Source organism: Brachypodium distachyon, chromosome 2 (genome assembly GCF_000005505.3).
Source record: "Brachypodium distachyon strain Bd21 chromosome 2, Brachypodium_distachyon_v3.0, whole genome shotgun sequence".
Lineage (NCBI taxonomy): Eukaryota > Viridiplantae > Streptophyta > Magnoliopsida > Poales > Poaceae > Brachypodium > Brachypodium distachyon.
In genome coordinates, this window is record NC_016132.3 from 52,734,867 (window position 1) to 52,757,481 (window position 22,615).

Genomic DNA, 22,615 nt, shown 5'->3' on the forward strand with positions numbered 1-22,615 from the left:
CAAACTGGTGTACTCGGCAATGGTATAGTTACGATTCTAAGACAAGATTATCCAATTGGTATTCTTTTTTTGTCACAAACAAAACGTGCTAATATAGCCCGTCTGCCACACAACATCGGACACACCCGCCTTCCTCCGCTTAGCACCGGCTGCACGCCGTCAACTATCTGTGTGTCGTGAGGCCAAAAAATCGAGGAGATATCGATTTGGACATGAGACAATTGGGTTTGGGTGTTGGAATAGGGGGCCGTACCGTATTGGAATCGTATATGGGCACAAAATACAAATTCGAGCACCTAAATGGACAATTTGCAAGTTCGAGAATCGATTCGGACTGCGCCCACTACCGCCAAGACTGGATGCATTTCACTCTATTTCCTTCTCACTTGATACAACTCTTGAAACATTCAGTAACTACACCACACACAAAAAGAAAAAGAAAAGCAAAAAAAAGACGGTGTAGGCCAGTTTAGGCCCACTTTGTATGACAACAGTTCAGGTCCGCGAGACCACGACTAGACAGCCAGGCCCAATTCTAAAACCCTCGCTACAACTTGCAAAGTTACAAGATTCCATCCCCTTTCTCGCCTGAAACCCCAGCCATGGCGGTCACCGCGGATTCCACCGCCGAGCAAGCGCCGAATCCTGTTCCCCACGATCCCTCGGAGGAATCTCGCAAGGCTCCCGACCAAGCTGACCGTGAAGAGGCTAATGAGGGCGAATCTGATGAGGAGTACGATGCAGAGGAGCTGGACGAGCCGACAGCTGAAGCGGCGGATAGGGAGGCGGTGCAGGCCGTGTTCCGTCGTCTGTCTTCCGAGCCGGTCAGCATCCGCGTCCACGACGTTATCATCATGGGTAATTCCAAGACGCGTGACACGCTCATCGAGGCGGAGGTCGCTGACCTCCTCCGCTCGGCCAGCACCGTGCAGGACCTGGTGCGCGCCTCCAGCCTTGCCAGCGGGCGATTGCGCCGCCTCCAAGTGTTCGACTCCGTCACCATCACCCTGGACGCCGGACCGCCCGAGTTGCCCGGCACTACTAACGTCGTCATAGAAGTCGTGGAGGCGGCCAGTCCCATAGCTGCAGACATCGGCTGCTTTTCCAAGCCAGAGGTGAATATCTCTGATTGTGTGCCCTGAAGAATCTGAACAAATGCAGTAGGAAATCGAGAGCGAACACACATACAAACAGGCAATATTTTTGGGGATTTTCGGGTTTTGCGGCTAGGATTTATAGACTAGATCGAACGTCTAGCGCACGAGCTCTTACAGTGCTTATAAAGCAAGGAAAGCAGTAATTGCTCTTCCGGTAATTTGAATGATGACCGATACCAGTTCGATGCGAACTGAAGAAGATGGCGCTTCTGAAGAATAAACACTTGCTCTGACGAAGGTGCCTGACAGATTGGCTCATTTGTTTATTCGTTGATAATTGGTTGGTCAGAATCATGTGAACAACTTTGCATGCTTCGATGCTCTGAGCAATAATTGGTGTTATCTGTTTTGCAAATGAATGCCAAATTGCAACACAGGTGCCCTCATTTTGTTTCTTCAGTTTGTGATGTACTGGTCGTGGCCACATGATTGTTAGTAGGGCAACTGTTCAGCATTGCCTGGCTATGTTGGTTGAATGAGAGTGGGAGTGAGTGTAACATAACCACTATTCTTCTGCATTGCCTGGCTGTGTTGGTTAAATGATTGTTAGTAGGGCCACTAATCAGTAATGACATGCTATTTTTGGTTGTATGGATATTGGATAGGTGATTTTTAGTTCTTAGAGTCTTCGTTTGGTTGCTTTGGTGCGTGTATTATCTGAATTTTGCATGTGCCTTCTGCCATTTGCAAATGAATATATCTGGTTGTCCTAATAAATAAATAAGATTGCATAGCACATAGTACCATATAAACATATGTGTGGTGAAAGCTTGCTTAACTCTTGATCGCTACTCCCTCTGTTCCATAATTCTTGTCGGAATATTACATGTATCTAGACACATTTTAGGAATAGATTCATCCACTTTTGGACAAATTTGAGACAAGAATTATGGAACGGAGGCAGTATTTTATAACATCAATTAATTACTAGTTTATTATCCTGAACGAAGCATCCAACTGTATCTCATATCCAGGAGAACTAATAAACTATTTTCGTTTATGAAATATTGTGACTGTTGACTTGCGGCATTGTTGTTGTATCATGTATTTTCCTTGTTACTAGCTAGACTGACTTAACCATCCACATATCTTAGTTTGGCATGATGCTAATGTGCCTAAATTTGGTGAGATGGAGAACATAGGTGGTGATTTAGAGCATGCTTTAGTGATCGACTCATTTTTTTAAAGAAAATTGATTCGTTCTTGAACCTACTAAAGGTATTTTGGTGTCATTTATTAGAGCCTTTGGGTAACCATGATGATCTCTAAACTGTTCTAGTTGTGGGTTGTAATTTTATTTTCCCAAAGCGCATGTACCATGTACTGGTCAGTGGTCATCAAGTTAATTTCATGGTGTGCGGTTCTTTCCATCTTTTAGTTTTAGAAACACAGGGCCAAAACCCCAATCTTTTTTTTTCAGTAAGAAAACACAGCTGGCGAAAGCAGTTTAAGCATATTGGCTTACAAGTCACCCACATACACCAACCAACACGTGCAACCTATATTGGAAAATTAGAAATCTGTCTCAAGCTGTTGTGTGGAGCTTGATTTGTCAAATGATAACTAGAGTGGCAGATGCAGCAGTTTGAAAGCACTACCATGCAAACATCTTATTTTCTTGGTAAGCTTTGGCACTGATGTTATTCTAAATTCTAGCACATGTCTCTTTGGGTCAACAACCTAAGACCAGAATAATGCATTAAAAGTCTTGGTTAATACAGCTTTCTGTTTAAACCACATTCAATTTCTGACATATGATGTTTATATTTAGGCAAGATCATGGTCACTCGAAGGATCACTCAAATTGAAGAACCTATTTGGTTATGGGGACATCTGGGATGCTTCAGGAGCTTATGGTTGGGACCAGTCATCAGAGGTAGCCGTTGGAGTGTCGCTGCCAAGATTTAAATCAGTACCAACACCCTTGACGGCTCGGGCATCATTACTTTCCCAAGATTGGCTTAAATTTTCATCATACAAGGAACGTCTACTTGGACTTTCATTTGGCCTGCTTTCAACCAGGCACCATGACTTGTCTTATAATCTGACCTGGCAGACCTTAACTGACCCCTCACAAATGGCATCAAAGTCCATAAGAAGGCAGTTAGGACATAATCTGCTCTCTGCGTTAACATATACACATAAAATAGACCAAAGAGATTCCCAACTCCGGCCGACAAAAGGATATGCATTTGTCTCAAGTTCTCATATTGGTGGTCTATGGGACATGAAAGGACTAAAATTCTTCCGCCAGGTTCTTTCACAATCAGCTCTTATTTTAATCTTCCGTGAAAAGTTTATGTCCGTGCTTTCTTTTCTTTTTCTGAACATTTGCCTTCTACCGGTTGGTCTGGTTTGTATTAGCTGTAAATTTTTGTCAACTCCAGGAATGTGCTTTATACTTTTGTCCTAGTATTGCTATTTGTTTAGATTGCACTGTTATATCAAATAATGCGAGTGTCCTGATGGAGACACTTAGCACAGTGGAACATAGAATATATTGCAATTTTTTCTTTATAAAAAAAACTCCCATTCTTCTTAAGTGATTCTTGGGGGTAATTGCCAGGGGGGATAACTGGAAGTATGATGACAGTTATGTATCACAAGGTTAGCATGATATGAACTGTATAATTTAGCATTTAGCTGTTTTAAAGCAATGTTCATGTTCATTCTTATCTCAAGATCAATTTCTGCTATGGATCATGGCCTTACAGCATCACATCCCAATAGAGAAGATAAGCAGACCATCTATAAGTCATATCATCAGCAGTTAGGCCATCAATGAGTAACCTGTCCAATGACTGCCAAGAGCGATTGAGTACTCTGTAATTGACATCCATTAGCCATAGATAAACTGCATTGTACATAGAAATGCTAATTAGGCAATTGCTGATTTTGTTTGCTGCAGTACTGCCAGGTTTGGTAAATTGCTTAAATGACCTTGGCAGTGTCAGCTTTTAGCAATCAAAGATATTTGAGATTTTGTGGGATCTACTTTTGTTGGAAAAATCAGGGTGTTCATCTTTCAGATTTATCGGATGATTTCTATTGAGTAATCGATTAGAACTGAATGACATATGGGTTAGAATTTCAGGGTATTTTTTCAGAGTTAGAATTTCAGGTTCCTAAAGTATTGCCATGTTTTTCCGTCATCAATACATGTGTTTCGAGATATTTGGATCTGGCTTGACACAAGATAGTATCACGGCAAGCTTTTGTTTTAATTTGGAAGATAATCACTTGCCATCCTTGTTATGGTATAGAGAGTATTGTTCATTACTCATTTGGTGGTAGGGTCCGCTGTTATGAATTTGCCAATGGCTAATTTTGGCAACACACAGGAAGAGAAAATTCTGTTAACAGTGCTCAGCACAAAAATCTTAACATTTGAATGCAAGGGAACGCCTTTTCTTCTTTCAGCATGATTGGGGAACATGCAAAACTTGGACCACTCTGTCCCACATACCATATAGCTGCCTACTGGCCCTGTTTCCTGTGAGATTATTTAGACTAGAAGGATCATGCCTGCGCTATATCCTTCCCTCAAGACTTTGGTAGCTGCAAATCTGTCATTCATCATAACCAATTTCCATATAGAGGTTTGCATGTGCCTTGTTAATATTATCTCACCAAACATTATTTTTCTCTTTGCTGCAGGAGTTTGATGTTCGTGCTGCTGTTCCATTCGGTTTTTACAACGCTGCCCTTAATATTGGTGTAGCAGCAGGGGTGATTCTACCTTTGGGCAAAGGATTTATGGAATTACCTTCGCCTGTGACCAACAGATTTTTTCTTGGAGGCCATTCTTCTCCTGTATGCAGCCTTGGTGCGCTATCATCTTTGTTGGGTTTCAAAATGAGAGGAGTTGGCCCATCAGAGCCACGGAGATTTGCCCCTAGCGAATCTGTTATGGATGATTCTGCTACATCTCCAGGGAGGGATTACTTAGGGGGTGATCTTGCTGTCTCGGCATTTGCTGATCTATCCTTCGATTTGCCCCTAAAGCTATTCAGAGATGCTGGAATATATGGCCATGCATTTCTTTCTGCTGGAAATCTTGCCAAGTTGTCTGAGAGTGAGTTTAAGAATTTCTCATTTCCTGAGTTTGGGCGCACATTCAGGAGCTCTGCTGGTGTTGGCCTTGTCTTGCCAACTAAACTTTTGCGGGTGGAGGTATATTTGGAGATTTCAATCTTTTACTATACTACAGTATATACTAGCTTGATGTTTGTTTGGTGACCAAACTATACTTTTGGACTTGTTTTCCAGATAAATTACTGTTATATTCTGAAGAAATTTGAGCATGATCGTGGAAAGACTGGAATTCAGTTCAGCTTCTCCTCACCATTGTAGATGTTCGTAAAAAAAACTGCAGCAACTTCTCCTTGCCTGTTCGCCCAATTGCACTAAACCATTTATCTTATTTGCTGAATCAGATAGCTGTTTTATGAAGTAGGAGATCAGATCAGTCTCGTTGTTCAGGCACAAAATCTTGTGGTTCTGGAAGACTCATTTGCTACTAGATATCATTCATAACCCTTACGCACGTCCTATAAATTGTGATGGTCGATACTTGTTTGCGTGCTCTGTATTCTGACTATTTTCGCTGTTATGCTGATATCGATGTGTCCTCAAGAACAATATATGTTGGCAGCTGTTTGTATGGTGCACGTGGAGGTCCGAACAGAAGCTCCAACGCCAAGCCGTGCATACCGGGGAACTGAAAGCAGAAAATAACTCCACATCATCACGGTTCTCCGTTAATTTACAGAAGCTCTGACGGTTTGATTCTCTTCACATCTTGATCATTTGATATTCCCTAGCATTAACATGTAGCCGCGCGGTCACTCTTGGTGAAAGAAACGACCAATAATAAAAGAAAAAAAAGTCCAACTTGCTTACTTACATGCTATCACTAAATCATGGCATTACGATGACAGAATTTACAGGTCAGGCGTGCGTGTTGAAAGAGGAAGACAGAAGTGTGGATATAGGCCTTCATGTGGATTTCTGGAGCAGGTAAGCATCCAGCTTGGCGTTCTGGTCGCGGCCCACGAACCTGACGCAGATGGGCGGCGTGACGTCGTACCTGGCGAGCAGCGCGTAGGGGATGGAGAAGAGACCGTCCCCACAGATGAGCCCGGACGCCAGCACGGGGCCGAACACCTGCGCGCCGTCCTTGTCCGCCCTTGTCCACATCAACAGGATGAGGCTCCCCACGCACATGTCGATGGACACGGCCGGCACCAGCAAGAAGGAGATGGCCATGCCGGTGACGCTGGGGATGTAGTGCTGCGCGCGCCACCTGCACTGCGTGGCCACCTCCCGCAGCGCGCACACCACCAGCGCCACCACGAACAGGGACACGCTCATGCCCAGGCAGTGCCTGGGCAGCGCGAGGTCGCCGACGCCCACCACGGCGATGGCGCGGTAGATCTTGGCCAGCGGCGCCAGGTAGACCTTCTTGGGGTTGGCCTCGTAGAATTGGTGGAACATGGTGAAGATGGCCGGGTTGACGATGCAGCCGATCGCCGTGCCGACGACCTGGCTCACGAACATGGCCCGGGGGGAGGTGAGCGTCAGGTAACCCGTCTTGAAGTCGGACATGAAGTCGGAGGCGGTGGAGACGATGGACGACACGATGCCGCAGATGACGAGGCTCCCCACGATGCCGCCGTTCTTGACGCCGATCCACGACGCGAAGAGAAGGATCACCAGCTTGTTGTACTGCGCCGAGAAGTTGGTCTCGGCGACGCCCGTGCCGTAGGCGTTGCAGAAGGCCAGGAGCGGCGCGAAGGCGTAGGCCGTGGCCACGTGGTAGTAGCGCACCTGGCCGTAGATGTGCGGGATGGCCAGCGTGGACACGCACGCCAGGATGATGTAGCCGCAGACGGCCAGCGTGCTCGGGATGTGCTCCCTCAGGAACACCTGCGTCCGGCGCCGGTCGTCGAAGCTCAGCACGGGCCGCGGCGGCGCGTCGATGTTGGCCGAGAAGGACCGCATCGACTCCGCCGCCTCCAACTGGTGCTGCCGCATGGTGTTCATCGTCTTCACCGAGATCACCACCAGCTGGAAGATGCCGTCTCCAAGAATCATGCCTATGGCGCCAAACACCTGTTCGTTTTCATCAGATACATATATGAATCCAAATCTTCCATCAGCAATCGATAACAAATGCCTTCATGTCGTCGTGATCTGATTGTACCTTGTACCCGTTGATGCCTCGTAAACTGCTTTCCGGGAGATTGGCGGCGTACCAGCTTCCTTTGTGGCTTTCGATGTACGGCCACATGAAACCCCAGGAGATGATGGCCCCGGCCAGCATCGAGACGTTTATCAGGTAAGGACTAATCATCCCCACGCCGACGTAGGTTCCATTCAAATTGATATAGAAACTGCAAGCATCAGAGAAACAACTCCGTTGCTAACTAACTAATGGCATTCCTGACTTCCTGTCGAAGCTTCAATATATAATGGGACACAGATAGTTCATCTGAATTCACTACTCCCGTCGGTTGGATTGCAACTTGCAGAAACTGAAAACTCACCCACGGTTGAAGGCTTCGAGCCCAAATGACGGGAAGGCGGTCATACCGCAGTGCGGTCCCCCGGAGAAGAACCACTGGAAGACGGACAAGAAAAAGCTTCCCATGAACGACTGGATCATCATCGACGTTTGCTTCCTGTGGTCCGAAACAGAGGGCCGTCAGATTATTTTGCACATGCGGTTATTTTAGTACTCAACTTTCAAAACGTTAATTCTGTATCCTAAATCTTGCAAATTGGTTCACATATGGTCCAAATCAAACAGCGAGAAAGGCACGTAGGATTGACGCTCCCGTGGCAGCTAAGCTGGCTTAGGAGTATCCATTTCACCCATAGTAAAAACGGGATTTCTAATGAGCGAACGTTCGCTCTTTAGTCTCTCGGAGCGAACGCTCTATTGGCCATTTGATCGGAAAGATTATGTTTGGGATCGTGCCACGTGTCTTTGTGGGGTGACAAGTTTAGATTCGTGGATGACAACTTTTAGTTATGTAGAGTGGCAGTTTTAGTCTGTAAAAGTGGCAACTTTAGTTCTACAGGATTTATAATGAGCCAACATTCGCTCTTTAGCCCTTGAAAAAAACTTGTGCATTATATTCTGCACATTTATTGGACATCAATTCTATTCTGCACTTCAAATAGGACTTCTCTTCCCACTCCTATTCCCGGACGCGGCGGCGGCGCTCCTCCTCGGAGTTGGCGGCATTGCCCCACCCAGCTCCGCACGCAGAGGAGGAGCGATCTCACCGGCCTAGCTCTGCCCTCGATCGAGCTGCTATTGATGAGGTACATTGAGTGCTGGGATGGCCAGATCTGGTGGGAGAGAGCAGCGATTTGTCCGCAGCGGATTGGGGCGGGGGGAGAGGGTGTTCGTGGCGGCGGAGACGGCGAGGGAGATCCGTACCCTGCACTTGCCCCCGTTCGGTACATATATCGTGCGCGCGGGAGGCAGATTTAGGGTTCCCCTAATTTTTTTTCGGACCAGGTCATGTTACGGTATCTATTCGGTGCATATTTTGTGTCCAAAACCGTAAACTTTACAGTCCGGGCCGCTATAAGGGACGTGCCAGAGATGCTCTAACTAGTACTCCGTATATACTATATGGAGGTTTTTCCCTTCTTGAAATTGAGGTGCATGCTATATATCCCCGCGGCTTCCACAGCCAACCCGAATTGAACGGTACCATGTGAATTTCACACGTTCGAAAAATATTGATCATGTCGCATGCGTGTGCTTACGTTGCTTGTATGGCTCCTTGAGGTGTATGGAAGCTGTTGATGAGGTGAGCCGTAGCCGAGCCGCTTGGAAACGTCAGCCGGTGCCGGATGATCATCGTCTGTAGTACATTAACAACAAGGAGACGCGCGAGGCATATGATCAGTGAGCTAGCTTACAATTGCGTTGCGCGATCGAGCTAGCTTAATTTCATCTTTGACGACCGATATATGGGCACGAACGTACGTTACATTACGTACCTTCCTCATGGGGACAATGGCCAGAAGGCCGACGAAGCTGACGAGGAACAAGAAGGCAATCATCCGACCGAGCGTAGGCTCGCTGACGTTCCTGCCGCCGGCATCGCCGGCGTTGAGCTTCTCCGCCGTCCTCCGGTCCATGGCCAGCAAATACGACCCGAACCCCCCTAATATCGCCACATAATACATGCACAGAATCAAGTAAAAATGGATCCATTCCACGGATGTACCAGGACGACGGTCGATATATATACCGCTGTAGGTCATGCTGGCGCAGGCGACGACGCAGGTCTGGACGATGGCGTTCTCGTGGCGGGTGAATGGGCTGCAGGGGACGCCGAGCTGGTCGAGGAGGCGCGTCCAGCCCTTGAGGAGGAAGAAGCCCATGAGGCCCGCGGAGATGTTGAGCGTGGGGATGATCCCGGAGGTGAAGACGAGGTTCATCATCACGCCGCTGAATGCGGCGCCCAGCGCCAGGCTCGCCAGCACGGCGCGCACCGTCACCTGCTCCGTCCACGGCAGGATCGGCTGCTCCTCGAACGCGCGCTCCGTCGACGGACCCTCCCGTGGGTCGCCGATCGGCTCCATCGATTCCCCTCCGAGGCTTGCCAGCTTGATCTCTCCGGGGAATTGTACGCGTGCATGCGGTTTCCCGTATTCGGGGGAGTAGAGAAGTGAAGGTTAGGATGAGGGGGCGAAGGAAATATGTGAGGCAGATAAGCTAGATCGGTCATTGGTTATGGAGTTGCTATTATTGACACGCTCATGGGAGGGAGGGGAGCTAGTGGTCTGTCCAAGCAGCGACAAATTAAAGCCTAAACGTCTTCTTTTTTATATAGACGTTTGAACTAAATCCTAGGGGGTGCCAAACAATATTTGAAATGTTTTGTGCATCCCTTGGATCAGATGCTACTCCAGTGCGTTGCTAATCAACCCAGACAATCTCGAGGTTATAGATGCAATGAAGGACGCGGCAGCAATCCTGAACGGTTGGTATCAATCAAAGTTCCGTTTATGTGAGAGTATTGACAATTGTTCGTGTAGTCTGAACAAGGTGGCGCATGAATTGGCTAGGCAGGGTAGAGGAAATGCTCCTTCGGTTTGGACAGATGATCCTCCGAGAAATGACATCTTAATGAAATAACAATGTAATTTATTTTTTCTTAAAACCTTGATTGGACCTGAATAAAATGTTAAATAATAAAATCTCAATGAACTGTTTTTTTTCTTCTAAAGTAATGAAACCAGAATATCTAGATGAAACCAGAGTGAAATTTTGGAGACACTTGATATTAATTTAGAAAAGATGAATAGCAAACCAAAACCAATGTGCTTAAAAAGACACTTATCTTAGGTTTACAGCTTTCATTTTAATCTGTGATGTCTCAAGGCTTTGTCTTCCTGCTTTCATTTTAATCTGTGATGCCAGAGGGACATCTCGTCTAGCGTGGTCGTGAGCAAAGCTCTGTTTGATCATTTCCATTGTCCCTCTTGGCATATGTGCCTTTCTGTTCGAGAGACGTTTCCCAAAATAACAGTCACGCTTCTAAATGAACTAACATAGACCAAACAGTTGTATGATTCTTTCTCCATGCCCTTGAATCAAAACAAATTGTCTGGGAACCTAAAAAGGAGTTCGCGTCATATGAATCAAGTTTGGGCATACATACACTGATACAAATAAGTAAGGACGAGAGTTTCTATTTCTTGTATAAGCATCCCAGCACAACATGAGCTCCTTTACAGCAGAAGAACCAGAAACAAAAATGGACAGACAAATGAGAAGCATTCTCTTTGTCGTCATGGACCCCATAACTGGCAGAGAAGCTAAGGAACGCCCATTTATCATGTGATTTATTCTTCTCAGTCCTCAATTCCCCATACTGCTGTACACATGGACTTTCTAGATAATCATCATATGATATTTCAGATAATTATCGGGTGATATTTCGTTGACTTGTTGAGCCAACAAATTAACCAACTGATCCCTCGAGCTTCAGGTTCATAAGTGCATCCACCTCCTGGGCGAACTCATAAGGAAGGTGCTCAAAAACAGCTCTACAGAATCCACCGATCATAGCTGCAACAGCCTTTTCATGATCTATCCCTCTTTGCTGGAAATAGAATAGCTGGTCCTCACCAATTTTGGAAGTGCTTGCCTCATGTTCAACACGGCCACTAGTGCAACCCACCTGTTATCATGAACATTGGGTTAGCAATTAGTGAAATAAAGGTAAACCCTGGTTCACAAAATAATAACAGTGCAAGGGATTTAGTGAAGAAAATAAAACTACTTGTAAGAAATAATTTTGTTAGCACGTGGGCCTCGTGTAAATACAGTACTGGATGAACTGGTTACACATGTGAGTTCTCGGCCTAATATATATGCAGCTTATGCAAGTGCTTGTATATGCTAGCTTATGCACGAAAAAATACACTCGTGTGTGCCTGGAGATTGTAAGGGACCATCCTGGTGTAACCAACTTATAGTTAAGGACGCCCCACCCAAAGCATCAAGATTAACTACTGGAACTACCTAAGTAACCTAGAGCTAAAAGGAAGAACTTTAAATGCATGAGTAAGCATAGAACACTGAGTGTAAGGTGTTGTCAAAACAATGCATCATACTGAATAATATAGCGCTGCAGAGGTATATTTAACATGGACGTATACATAAGATTCTGAAAGAGGATGTATCTTCAGTAAAAATAATGAAAGATGATTCAAATCTTTGCTTAGGAGTGCATTTGTATACACCTAAAATGAACAAAATAAGCATGAAATGGTATACTATGAAATGCAGTGTTGGACTAAAGTAAACTTGTCCTGATTATATGGCTAATAATTCCATGTCAATTTTTCAATAAAACTTGTATTAATGAGTTGTTATACCAAGCAAAGTTTCCATCTATCTATCATTACAAGTTCTAAGTGCTTTGAGCACTCAAATGACAGGAGGTTTTTATGGTTACATAATGCATAGCATACTAATAATTCGATGCCTTCTGAATTTCAGTTACATGGAAGTTTAATTCCTACGTCAGGGGCAGTTTAAATTAAGAGAATTATTTGTATCTTAGGAATTGTTATGGTTCGGCCTGGCCTGGGTAGGGTCTGAAGACCAGTGGTAGAGCCGTAGAGCACTGTCCCTTGACTAGCCGCTGCAGGGCTTGAACCTTGCCATGGTAGTGAGGCTTTGAGGTTAGGGCATCTCCAATGGTAGTCGATACTAATATTTTTCTCTTTCCTTTTCAATATGTTTTCTCTTTTCTTATTATTTTCTCTTTCTTGATGGACCCACATGTCAACTTCTCTTTTTTCTTGGTACCCGTGTAGTATTGGTGTAGTAGTGGTTACTTGTTTATAACCACTGCTTACTTGTTTATAACCACTGCTTACTTGTGATATGCATTCTTCCTCCACATTGGCTAGTACTTTCTTGGTACCCGTGTAGTATCCATTGTTGAAGTTGCCCTTAGATTAAATAACTGATTATTGATTGTCTGATAAAAAGAACTACTCCCTCCGTCCCAAATTAACTGATGTGGATTTGTATAGATTCCAAATCCACGTCAATTAATTCAGGACGGAGGGAGTACATAATATCCCTTTATATAGAGGACTGACTTATCCACAAGCCAGATCACACCTCTGAACCATAACTCTTATCTTCCTTCAATTAGACTCTTCCTAATTCAAAAGGCCCAACCGTACTCAACATAAATACTTCTCTTAAGACTCTTTCTATCTCCGAAGTTATTGCAGTTACTGGATTGCCTTGCCACGCGGCCGCTGCACATGGGAACCACATCATAACAAAGGTACCCTCAAACAACAAAATTACGAGAAGGCAGAGACTCATTAAATCCCACGTCACTTCAGCATGTGTAGGTAGGTCCCATGTCTATATACGCTTTGCCATTATTGCAAGAACGGGTAACTATCTACAGAAATTACAAATACAGAGGCCAACAGCTTGCCTGCAATTGAACCTTGTGTGCTAAACCAAGAACAATAAACATGTAACGAATAAGTGGAAAGGAAGAGCAGGTTACCTGAATAGTGGGATAGGTATTGGCCGCAGCGTTATCCCCAATCAGCAATGAATCACACTGCGAAGAATTATAAGCATTCTCTGCACCTGAATTCATCTGAACCAGCCCACGGTAACAATTCCTCGATTTCCCAGCTGAGATACCCTTGGATATAATCCGGCTGCGTGAATTCTTCCCCTTGTGGATCATCTTTGTCCCTGTATCTGCCTGCTGATAATCCTTTGTCAGAGCCACCGAATAGAACTCCCCAACAGTGTCATCGCCAACAAGCTCCACACTTGGGTACTTCCACGTGATCGCGGACCCTGTCTCAACTTGTGTCCATGAGATTTTCGAGCCGCGCCCCTTGCACCGCCCCCTCTTAGTCACAAAATTGTAAATGCCCCCTTTCCCCTCTTCGTCACCAGCATACCAATTCTGCACGGTGGAGTATTTAATCTCGGCTCCCTCTTCACACACAAGCTCCACAACCGCCGCATGGAGCTGGTTGGAGTCGTATGCTGGAGCAGTACAGCCTTCCAAATAGCTAACCGTGCTTCTGGCATCAGCCACAATGAGAGTCCTCTCAAATTGCCCGGTCTCCTTGTCATTGATTCTGAAGTAGGTCGATATCTCCATGGGGCAAACCGTATCCTTGGGTACGTAGCAGAAGGACCCATCACTGAACACCGCTGAATTCAGGGCAGCATAGTAGTTATCACCAGGCGGCACGATGCTTCCGATGTAGCGCCTGATGAGGTCCGGGTACTCGCGGATGGCCTCGGAGATGGAGCAAAATATGACGCCCTTGGCCATGAGCGCCTCCCGGTGGGTGGTGGCGATGGAGGTGGAGTCGATGACGGCATCGACGGCAACGTTGGAGAGACGTTTCTGCTCACCGAGAGGGATGCCGAGGCGGTCGAATGTTTTGAGCAGCTCTGGGTCGACCTCGTCGAGGCTGTTGAGCTTGGGCTTGGTCTTGGGCGCGGAGTAGAAGCAGAGGGACTGGAGGTCGACCGGCGAGTATTCGTTGTCGCTCCAGGTGGGCTCCACCATGGTGAGGAAGCGGCGGTAGGCGGCGAGGCGGAAGTCCAGCATCCATGCTGGTTCCGCCTTGAGCTCCGAGATGCGGCGGACGGTGGCCTCCGAGAGCCCCTTGGGGATGGAGAAGGACTCGAAGTCAGATACGAAGCCGTACTTGTACTCCCTCTTCAGGAGATTCTGCAGCGCCTCCGATTCGGCCTCCGCCGGGGACGGCGACGGCTTCTGCGGGCCCGTCTGCACGGCGACCACCGAGAGGCGGCCGCGGCGCGCGTCAACGCGGCGGCGGGGGCCATAGGACGGGTACCCCGACCCGAGCTTGGAGGCGATGGCGCAGGGGGCGAAGAGGGAGGCGGAGGCGGAGGCAGCCATGGTGCCTGCGGCCGGCTTGACGAAGCGAATTTGGGAGCGATGGGATGAGAGGAGAGGAGACCGCGAGAGGAGAGAGAAACGAGGGGGGTCGTTGAAAGAGAGAGCGAGAAGGGCTGGAGCCGTGGAACAGGCGTATGGTGCGCACGCGGCGGTGGCCCCGGAGAAGCGGCTTAGTGACCAGGTGTTGCTGGGCCTGGTCCAGGGGAGGATACGTGGTACAGGGCAGAGTCGTGTGGCGGCCGAGCGGGGGAGCACGGCAACGGATGGGGTTCGTGACACGTGGCCTGTTAAGAGAACATTTATTTAAAATTTCTCGTGATTTTTTTTCCTCCTACCGCAAACGCGACGACCTCCGGGGGCCGGCCGTTCTCTCACAGACCGATCGGGACTGTCCAGAAACGATCCGACGTTCGGGGAGCTCCACGGCCTCTGGATCCCAGGCCGTGGCCTCGTTCACCCAGGGCGGTTTCGTTAACCTCGGCTCACTCCTCGCTTCGCTTCCCCGTCGGCTCACTCCTCGCTTCGCTTCCCCGCCGCGTTCGCATCTCGTCTCGCTTCGCGGAGCGCAATGGCCGCCCTGCTCCGCTCGCTCTCCCGCACCTCCGGCCTCCGCGGCTGCGCGAGCTCGTTCTACCACCGCAACCCGTACTCGCCCTTCTCCGCCGCGGCGGAAGCGGTCGCGCGGGATGCGGCGGTGGGGAGGGGGCTCGCGGGGCTGGGGCCGACGGCCAAGGGGGAGAAGCCGCGGGTGGTGGTGCTCGGGACGGGCTGGGCGGGGTCGCGGCTCATGAAGGACCTCGACACCACCGGGTACGACGTCGTCTGCGTCTCCCCGCGCAACCACATGGTGTTCACGCCGCTGCTCGCCTCCACCTGCGTCGGCACGCTCGAGTTCCGCTCCGTCGCCGAGCCGCTTGCGCGCATCCAGCCCGCGGTCTCCAACTCCCCCGGCTCCTACTTCCTCCTCGCCCGCTGCACGGGGGTTGACCCCGACGCCCACACGGTGAGACCCCCACACTGTTTTTCTCGGTTGGTGCGTTCATCTTGTCAGATAGCGTCGCTGTTACAGATGTTTTGTCCCCGAGATTCGTGGAGGAAGTATTAGGTGTGGGATTGTGCTTGACTTGTGCTTCTGACCTTTTTGAGAACACACGAGTGATTTGGATAGTTGGATGGAGGAAAAGAAGGAATCCTAGCTTTACCCATCTGCATATTCAGCATGAGCTGCATGTCTCATCGCCTATCTGCCTATGGCTGTATGCTACCGGAATGCCAAAGTTATCACTACTTCCGGCTCGTTGTGGATATTCTTCCAGCTGTACCAGCTCTTTTTTTTTTTTGAAGTAAAACTGTAGGAGAGGCTCCAACAGTATAATTGTATTAATAGAAAAAAACAGAATGTACAAATATACAGGGGGGAGAACCCCCGAACACAAGGACACACCAACGAACTGAACCAGCAAGCCACAGACTACCTCACACTAAGAAGGAATGACAAGAGACTCCAACCAGGCCAACAAGATGGACCTATGGTTCTCCTTAATTCTATGACTCAACAGGAACAGCTCTTGCTTGAAACCAGCAAACCAACTAGACAAGGAGGGAGGAGACCTATCAAAGATAAAGCTATTCCTCTGCTTCCAAATGTGCCAGGCTGCACAAAGGAAAATCATGATGAAACTAGGACCACTAAAAGAAGCTTTGGCAGCCCTAACTCTATCCCTAATGTCCATTGACATGTCCCAATAGATATCCAAACTGCCCCAGCAAGAGACGCTAAAAGGGCACGTAAAGAAGAGATGGTCACAATCCTCCAACAGGTTCAGAAGACAGAGCTTACAAGAAGAATTGTCAGATCTGTTACAATGTCTTCTGTTCATCATTGCAAAAGTGTTGAGCTTATCGTTGAGCTGTACCAGCTCTGGATTTGATTTCCGTTGTGCCTGCTTACATAAATATAGGGTAATTAGCTAGAACGAAATGCAAACTTGTACTCCCTCCATTCCATAATTCTTGTCGAAATCTTACATGTATCTAGACACTTTTTAGGAATAGGTACATCCATTTTTGGACAAATTTGAGACAAGAATTATGGAACGGAGGGGGTATCATCCATCGCACTTTAGGTCCTCTGTATTTACATATTAACAGTATGTCCCTGAGAATTCCATGTATTTGCCCTTTCAAAAAAAAAGTATTACTTATATTTAACTAGTTTATGCAGTATCATTGAGTAATGGGAGTAACGTAGAATAGCTTCACAACCTTTGCTTGCTAAAAGAGTCAGTCTTATTGAATTTTCATTGTGAACTTAGACAGTTCATCAGTTGCTGCTGTATGGCATGGTGCTTAACCCTGCTGAGCAGCTCTATCAATATAAGAGATAAGTTGGTTGATGCCTGATTGCCTCTGCCAAGAACAGGGAACTATCCTTCATAATTTTGAGCGTTAACACATAAACTTAAGAGGGACTATGGATATTGCATGAACTTGGCAGTAACAACATGAGTGTTCCTCTGATCGCAAAAGCAAAAATAAAATAAAATGACTGTTACTCTGCACAATTTTCCCACCCATTTATTCAGTCTCCTTTGCCTTCAGATTGAGTGTGAGACAGTTACTGAAGGTGAGAAAGATACCTTGAAGCCATGGAAATTCAAGGTTGCGTATGACAAACTGGTCTTTGGGTGTGGAGCTGAGGCATCAACTTTCGGGATTCATGGCGTCACTGAACATGCAACCTTTCTTCGGGAAGTTTACCATGCCCAAGAGATTCGCAGAAAGCTCCTTCTTAATCTCATGCTTTCTGATGTACCTGGTATGTGAGCAACTCAACGTATTGCATTACTTATGCAATACCAGTACGTTTCTAATCATCTCTTAGTTGGCACAAAGTCAGCAGTTATTACTTTCACATTCCATTTGTATATATGTCATGCATTTTTTTACATGACTCAAGCTTAAGTGGATACTTTTGTTTAATGAATTTAGAATAAAACTGTTTCATGTCTCATATGCTTCATTCTGAGAATATACCTTGTGTGCTCAAACCTAAAGCTATACCCAATTTGACTATTGCTGATAGACCAGTGCTATTTTGGTAAACAGGAATATCAGAGGAAGAAAAACGCAGGCTATTGCACTGTGTCGTTGTTGGAGGTGGTCCAACAGGGGTTGAATTTAGTGGTGAACTTAGTGATTTCATCATCAGAGATGTGAAACAACGTTACTCACATGTGAAAGATTATGTCCATGTGACCCTGATTGAGGTTCTAGTTGTTGCTTTTCTAATTTAACCCCTACTCATGTTGAATTTAGGGCACACTTAACAGCTGGCATTCGGATTTTTTTCAGGCAAATGAAATATTGTCATCCTTCGATGTTCGTCTCAGACAATATGCTATAAACCAGCTAGTGAAGGTCAGCAATCTTTGTTCAGTATCAGCTGTCCTATGGACCTACCATTTTTAACCATCATTGACCAAGACTATGGGACCTGTAGAATTCCAAATATAGTATGCGGACAATCACATAATGTATACGGTCGTTACAGGCCGTGTATCATTTTCTCATATCATTTGGAATGTGAATGTAACCTGCCCTTGCATGTTCATCCACCAGTCAGGTGTTAGGCTTGTAAGAGGCATTGTGAAGGATGTGCTGCCTGACAAATTAATCCTAGACAATGGAGAGGAGGTTCCTTATGGTTTGCTGGTATGGTCTACTGGAGTTGGTGCTTCATCATTCGTTAAGTCGTTGCCATTTCCTAAGTCACCAGGTGGAAGGTATATTTAATTGGTATGATCATATGATTAATTTGCACAGCACAATAAGAAGGTTCTATACAAGATAAATAAAACAAATTCTCTTAGCACACCCAATATACTGAGGCAATGGCTGTTGGCCCATGTCTGAATCCTTTGATTTTCAATGGATTATGCGCTGTTTGCACTTTGCAGGATTGGTGTAGATGAGTGGTTACGTGTTCCTTCTGCTCCAGATGTGTTCGCAATTGGTGATTGCAGTGGATTCCTTGAAAGCACAGGCAAGGAAGTTCTCCCAGCTTTAGCTCAGGTAATTTCGCAAACTATCCTAACCTGGTTGAAGAAACAAAAGCAGTTTGTCAAGTTACTGTAACAGAGGTATTTTGGGCTGTACTGGTTCCTGAAGTGCAATGGATACATTAACATAAGATAAAATTTAACATGCGGGAATATATCTCATCAAATTACAGACGTTTGGCTGTGACATAAAACTGTTTCTTGCGATACGATTCTGTTGTTTCTCATGGATGCATCAGTTACGCAGTCCATGATTTATTACCTTGTCTTACGGAAGCAAGGCCCATCGTTTGATGATATATATCATGTTCCACTTGTACTCCTGAACAGGTTGCTGAACGACAAGGCAAGTACCTCGCTAGCCTGCTCAACCATGTGATGAAAGTTGGAGGAGGGCATGCAAACTCAGTGGTCGAAATGGATCTAGGTCCAAAGTTTGTGTATAAGCATATGGGGAGTATGGCAACTGTTGGAAGGTACAAAGCTCTAGTCGACCTGAGGCAAAGCAAGGTTGGTTGGTGTTCCATTCTTTGTGAACATTCTTTTTTCACACTTTCTTTGGGAACATTTACTTCAGTAGCCGCTTAGGAGTCAACTAAGACCGTTTCTTGTCTGTCAGGACTCGAGAGGGGTGTCAATTGCAGGATTTGCAAGCTGGTTTATATGGCGCTCTGCATACCTGACTCGTGTTGTCAGCTGGAGGAATAGGTTCTACGTGGCTATCAATTGGCTGACCACGCTGTTATTTGGCCGTGACATAAGCCGTATCTAGGGCATCTATATGTAGATCTCTACACTCTGGACTGCACGACTTCGATACAGTACACATGCCACGATCACAAAAAGAAACATAGGTCATGGTCATTTTGTTCCTTCTTTTTTCTCTCCTGCTCCTCTCTTTTATCCCTTTTCAGACTTGTGAGTTCCAAATGTACATCTTCGTTTTCTTGTAAATTCTGAATAAATCAGATGCTATTTGAGGGTACTCCTGCTCGGGATTTATGCAACTGTAGTTTCTTGCTCAGGATTAAGATCAGGAAATTTGAACGAGCAAACTGTTAACTTCAAGCGGACAACTAAGTCCATACCCAAGACAGTGAAAAGTAATATCGCATGGGAAAATTCTTGGATTAAGAGTGGAGTCTTTCATCTTTACAAACATGCACATCCACATGTCAGATGGATAAGGTCAGTGAGATATACGATAATTTTAGATTTATCCGAGCGTGTGCATGGACGTTTTGTGTCTTTGTGAACAGGATGCGGCATGTGATCTCAGAGAAGAAATGAATAGCTCCATATTCAAGTGCCTCTTTAGAGGCAAAATAATTCTTGGTCAAAACCTTACTCGAACGAAACCTGATAAGCCTCATACAGGAGGTAATATATATGCTATGGTTCGAGAAAAGGTGTGCACAAATGATTAGGCTTGCCTTCTCAAGAAACAAAGGCAACATCTCCTTAAATCCACTTTCTGAGTATTTTGATACTCGATTACTATTTAACCTTTCAATTTTTATGTCCAAAGGTGCTTTTTCGTATTATGAGCAATCCACAGAAATATAATTGGGCTGATTGCACATTTGGCTACTCAATTTATCAACAGGAAAATCTTCATCTCACGACAAGTCGACAACTGTTTAGTTTCCTCCACAATTAGCTTTGACCAATAACTTCATGATAGATTAAAGAGGTACAGGCTACAAAGGAACTAAACAGAACCATTTGGGTGACACTAGTAAACAAATGGAAGAGAAGACACAACATTACAACTACAATATAACAGGTAGCACCGAAAGAAACGAAATGCAAAACTGAAAATTAGCAAAGCACATTATGAAGTTTAAAGAAACACCGAAACTGAGAAGGTTCAGTTCATCCTCCGCCTCTTGATGCGCTGGGGAGGCCCACCATCCACATCTAAAGAAGCCAAGGCATTGCTCCTCCCTCTCCTCCTCAGGGATCTTGAAGATCCTGCATTACTAGGCTCTCCTGCAGTCTCAGAAATACCAGCATCCCCCTGTATCACTGCAATGGTGCTCGAGTTCGATGCTTGATCTGTAGAAGGTGCTGCACCAACATGTGCTCCGTCAACTGCTGGCTCGGGATTCGACGGGTTCGATGACGACGCAGATGCTCCATATTGGTTAGGGGCAGCTATCCTTCTCAGGTCACTCATGGCAGTTGCCAATCTTTCTGTATTTGCAAGGCCAATAAGGGTAAGTCGTTGCAACAAATCAATTCCTTCTGGTAAAAGCGGGCTCGGACCATGTCTGTGTGGATCTGGTGCACTATTCCCAGGTAAACCACTATCAGGGGCAACGGAACCACCATCAGGAAGGTCATCCGCCTCCATCTGATACCGTCGTCTTGGTCTCATCCTTATGGGCAATGTACCTAGGCGACTAGCGGGTTGAGCAGTATCACCTGTTTCATGAACAGCTGGTTCAGGTGGACCTTCAAACCTACTCACACTATTCATAATCTGTTGATCAAGAAGGCGCCTCCATGATGACAGTATTCCATGTGCGTCACCGAGCCTTCTTGACATCGGTCGTAAGTGCTGGAACTGCTGCCTGAAACTTTCAAGCCGATTTCCATGTGGCCTTGGTGGTACTGTAGGGCCTGGCTGCTTACCTTCTTCCACAGCCTTCTCTACATCTGAAGAGGAATTCCCTCTCCCATAGATAGGAGTAATATTTGCCTCTGTCACCTCGCCTTTGCAAACTGGGCATTCCTTGTGGTTGGAGTAAACATTAAGCCATTGGTATAAGCAAGGCCAGCAGAAGAGGTGGCCACAAGAAGTGACCACCGGCTCTCCGGCCATCTCAAAGCATATGTTACACTCGAATGTGGCAGCACTCTTGCCCCGCTCCTCCGACTCCTCGGAGGCACCTAGTTCCGCTCCATTGGCGATTACCTTATTGTCACCGAAATCATCATTTGTCATCTCCTGATGGGGCACAGGTACTGCTGCGTCCTGCCCTATAGGTTGAGCCTCTGCGCTGAGAGGCGGAAGGTCTGATCTAAACCTTCTTGGGCGAGGGCGGAGCCACCGGCTTCCAGTTTGCTCGAGCAGCCGCCTGTACCTTGTGGCAATGTCAGGGAGGAAGGAGGAGGAGGCCGTCGAGGAAGACGGCCGGTCCTCCCAGCCCAGCAGTTCGCTGGCTCGCACCAGCGGTGGTGGGGGCGGGGGCGGGGCCTGGAAGCCAAATCCGATTTCGTCCGGGAGCTCACGGTCACGGATGACCGGCGCCGGAGGAGGCGCATACAGTAGGTGCGCGTCCGCAGAAAGAGCGTCGTCGAGATGGTGCGAGGAATATACCTCCGGTGTTCGAGGAGAAAGGTCGGCGCGAGGTGGGGAGTAGATGGCATGCGGGGGCTCCGGCGGTGGAGGGGCGTCGACGGAGGCCGCAGAAGAGGAGGGCGAAGAGGGCATCGGGGTGCTGAGGGCGAGGTCGGAGCCGAGGTCGGAGCGGCGCGGACGCGGGGCGCGGGGTAGGCCGAGGTATAGGTTCAGATCCATCCTCCTGCTACTCCCCGCGGCCTCATCGGCGTCCATCCGCCGGCGTGGCACCCCAGACCCCGCTCCCGCTTCCCCCAGACAACCCCAGGTCGCCTCCTCCCCACCTTAACATGCAGGGCGCAGGGAGCCGCAAACCCTATGTTGGAGCGCTGGCGCGGCGCGTGGGTCGGCCCATGGATGGACTCGCGGTGGCGAACCCTCTTCGGTGCCGCTCCAGAGGATTAGGTGGCGGTGGCGGTTGTGGGATGCGGCCGCGCCCGAGACGGGGGCCGGGGGTGGGAGCGGAGGCGGAGATGGGAATGTGGCCTGGGGAAGGCCCGGAAGGAGGAAGGGGAGTGGCAAAGCGGTGCGGTGCGGAACAAGAATTGCTTTTGTATTGCCAATCGTGGAAGAACAGGATGC

The 22,615-nt window shown here is 47.2% G+C and overlaps 5 protein-coding genes across 6 annotated transcripts; 2 read left to right on the forward strand and 3 right to left on the reverse strand.

Moving 5' to 3' along the window:
• Nucleotides 1-528: 528 nt before the first annotated feature.
• On the forward strand, nt 529-5,919 carry LOC100824273 (sorting and assembly machinery component 50 homolog B). 2 transcript variants are annotated; one of them, XM_024458296.1, is made up of 5 exons: nt 529-1,115; nt 2,929-3,411; nt 4,815-5,330; nt 5,427-5,512; nt 5,812-5,919. In XM_024458296.1, the coding sequence occupies exons 1-4, from the start codon at nt 603-605 to the stop codon at nt 5,508-5,510; spliced, it is 1,596 nt and encodes a 531-aa protein (XP_024314064.1). In that variant the 5' UTR covers nt 529-602; the 3' UTR covers nt 5,511-5,512; nt 5,812-5,919. The 2 variants fall into 2 exon arrangements, with proteins under 2 accessions (XP_024314064.1, XP_003564528.1); XM_003564480.4 differs by lacking the exon at nt 5,812-5,919 and having other exon boundaries at nt 531-1,115; nt 5,427-5,792.
• On the reverse strand, nt 5,883-9,887 carry LOC100843151 (probable metal-nicotianamine transporter YSL18). The gene is made up of 6 exons (XM_010234206.3): nt 9,434-9,887; nt 9,180-9,346; nt 8,943-9,040; nt 7,706-7,840; nt 7,363-7,552; nt 5,883-7,271 (listed from the first exon to the last, which is right to left on the reverse strand). The coding sequence occupies exons 1-6, from the start codon at nt 9,765-9,767 to the stop codon at nt 6,156-6,158; spliced, it is 2,040 nt and encodes a 679-aa protein (XP_010232508.1). The 5' UTR covers nt 9,768-9,887; the 3' UTR covers nt 5,883-6,155.
• Nucleotides 9,888-10,771: 884 nt separating this feature from the next.
• On the reverse strand, nt 10,772-14,762 carry LOC100823968 (UPF0051 protein slr0074). The gene is made up of 2 exons (XM_003564479.4): nt 13,235-14,762; nt 10,772-11,371 (listed from the first exon to the last, which is right to left on the reverse strand). Exons 1-2 carry the CDS (start codon nt 14,624-14,626, stop codon nt 11,153-11,155), a joined length of 1,611 nt encoding a protein of 536 aa, XP_003564527.1. The 5' UTR covers nt 14,627-14,762; the 3' UTR covers nt 10,772-11,152.
• Nucleotides 14,763-15,092: 330 nt separating this feature from the next.
• LOC100823664 (internal alternative NAD(P)H-ubiquinone oxidoreductase A1, mitochondrial) lies at nt 15,093-19,711 on the forward strand. Its single transcript, XM_003564478.4, has 8 exons — nt 15,093-15,629; nt 17,228-17,444; nt 17,735-17,895; nt 17,981-18,046; nt 18,248-18,411; nt 18,586-18,700; nt 19,018-19,197; nt 19,307-19,711. The coding sequence occupies exons 1-8, from the start codon at nt 15,195-15,197 to the stop codon at nt 19,457-19,459; spliced, it is 1,491 nt and encodes a 496-aa protein (XP_003564526.1). The 5' UTR covers nt 15,093-15,194; the 3' UTR covers nt 19,460-19,711.
• A 571-nt stretch (nt 19,712-20,282) lies between these two features.
• Nucleotides 20,283-22,570, reverse strand: LOC100824577. Its single transcript, XM_014899043.2, has one exon. It carries the CDS (start codon nt 22,247-22,249, stop codon nt 20,558-20,560), a length of 1,692 nt encoding a protein of 563 aa, XP_014754529.1. The 5' UTR covers nt 22,250-22,570; the 3' UTR covers nt 20,283-20,557.
• Between the last annotated feature and the right edge of the window lie 45 nt (nt 22,571-22,615).

Coding starts and splice junctions, on each gene's coding strand:
- LOC100824273 (XM_024458296.1), top strand. CDS start 603: ATGGCGGTCACCGCGGATTCCACCGCCGAGCAAGCGCCGAATCCTGTT. Junction 3,412..4,814: donor GACTAAAATTCTTCCGCCAG/GTTCTTTCACAA, acceptor TCTTTGCTGCAG/GAGTTTGATGTTCGTGCTGC. Junction 5,331..5,426: donor CTAAACTTTTGCGGGTGGAG/GTATATTTGGAG, acceptor CTTGTTTTCCAG/ATAAATTACTGTTATATTCT.
- LOC100843151 (XM_010234206.3), bottom strand. CDS start 9,767: ATGGAGCCGATCGGCGACCCACGGGAGGGTCCGTCGACGGAGCGCGCG. Junction 9,041..9,179: donor CCATTGTCCCCATGAGGAAG/GTACGTAATGTA, acceptor AATGTACTACAG/ACGATGATCATCCGGCACCG. Junction 7,841..8,942: donor CAAGGAGCCATACAAGCAAC/GTAAGCACACGC, acceptor TTCGGACCACAG/GAAGCAAACGTCGATGATGA.
- LOC100823968 (XM_003564479.4), bottom strand. CDS start 14,626: ATGGCTGCCTCCGCCTCCGCCTCCCTCTTCGCCCCCTGCGCCATCGCC. Junction 11,372..13,234: donor ATACCTATCCCACTATTCAG/GTAACCTGCTCT, acceptor TCATGATAACAG/GTGGGTTGCACTAGTGGCCG.
- LOC100823664 (XM_003564478.4), top strand. CDS start 15,195: ATGGCCGCCCTGCTCCGCTCGCTCTCCCGCACCTCCGGCCTCCGCGGC. Junction 17,445..17,734: donor CATGCTTTCTGATGTACCTG/GTATGTGAGCAA, acceptor TTTGGTAAACAG/GAATATCAGAGGAAGAAAAA. Junction 19,198..19,306: donor TCGACCTGAGGCAAAGCAAG/GTTGGTTGGTGT, acceptor CTTGTCTGTCAG/GACTCGAGAGGGGTGTCAAT.
- LOC100824577 (XM_014899043.2), bottom strand. CDS start 22,249: ATGGACGCCGATGAGGCCGCGGGGAGTAGCAGGAGGATGGATCTGAAC.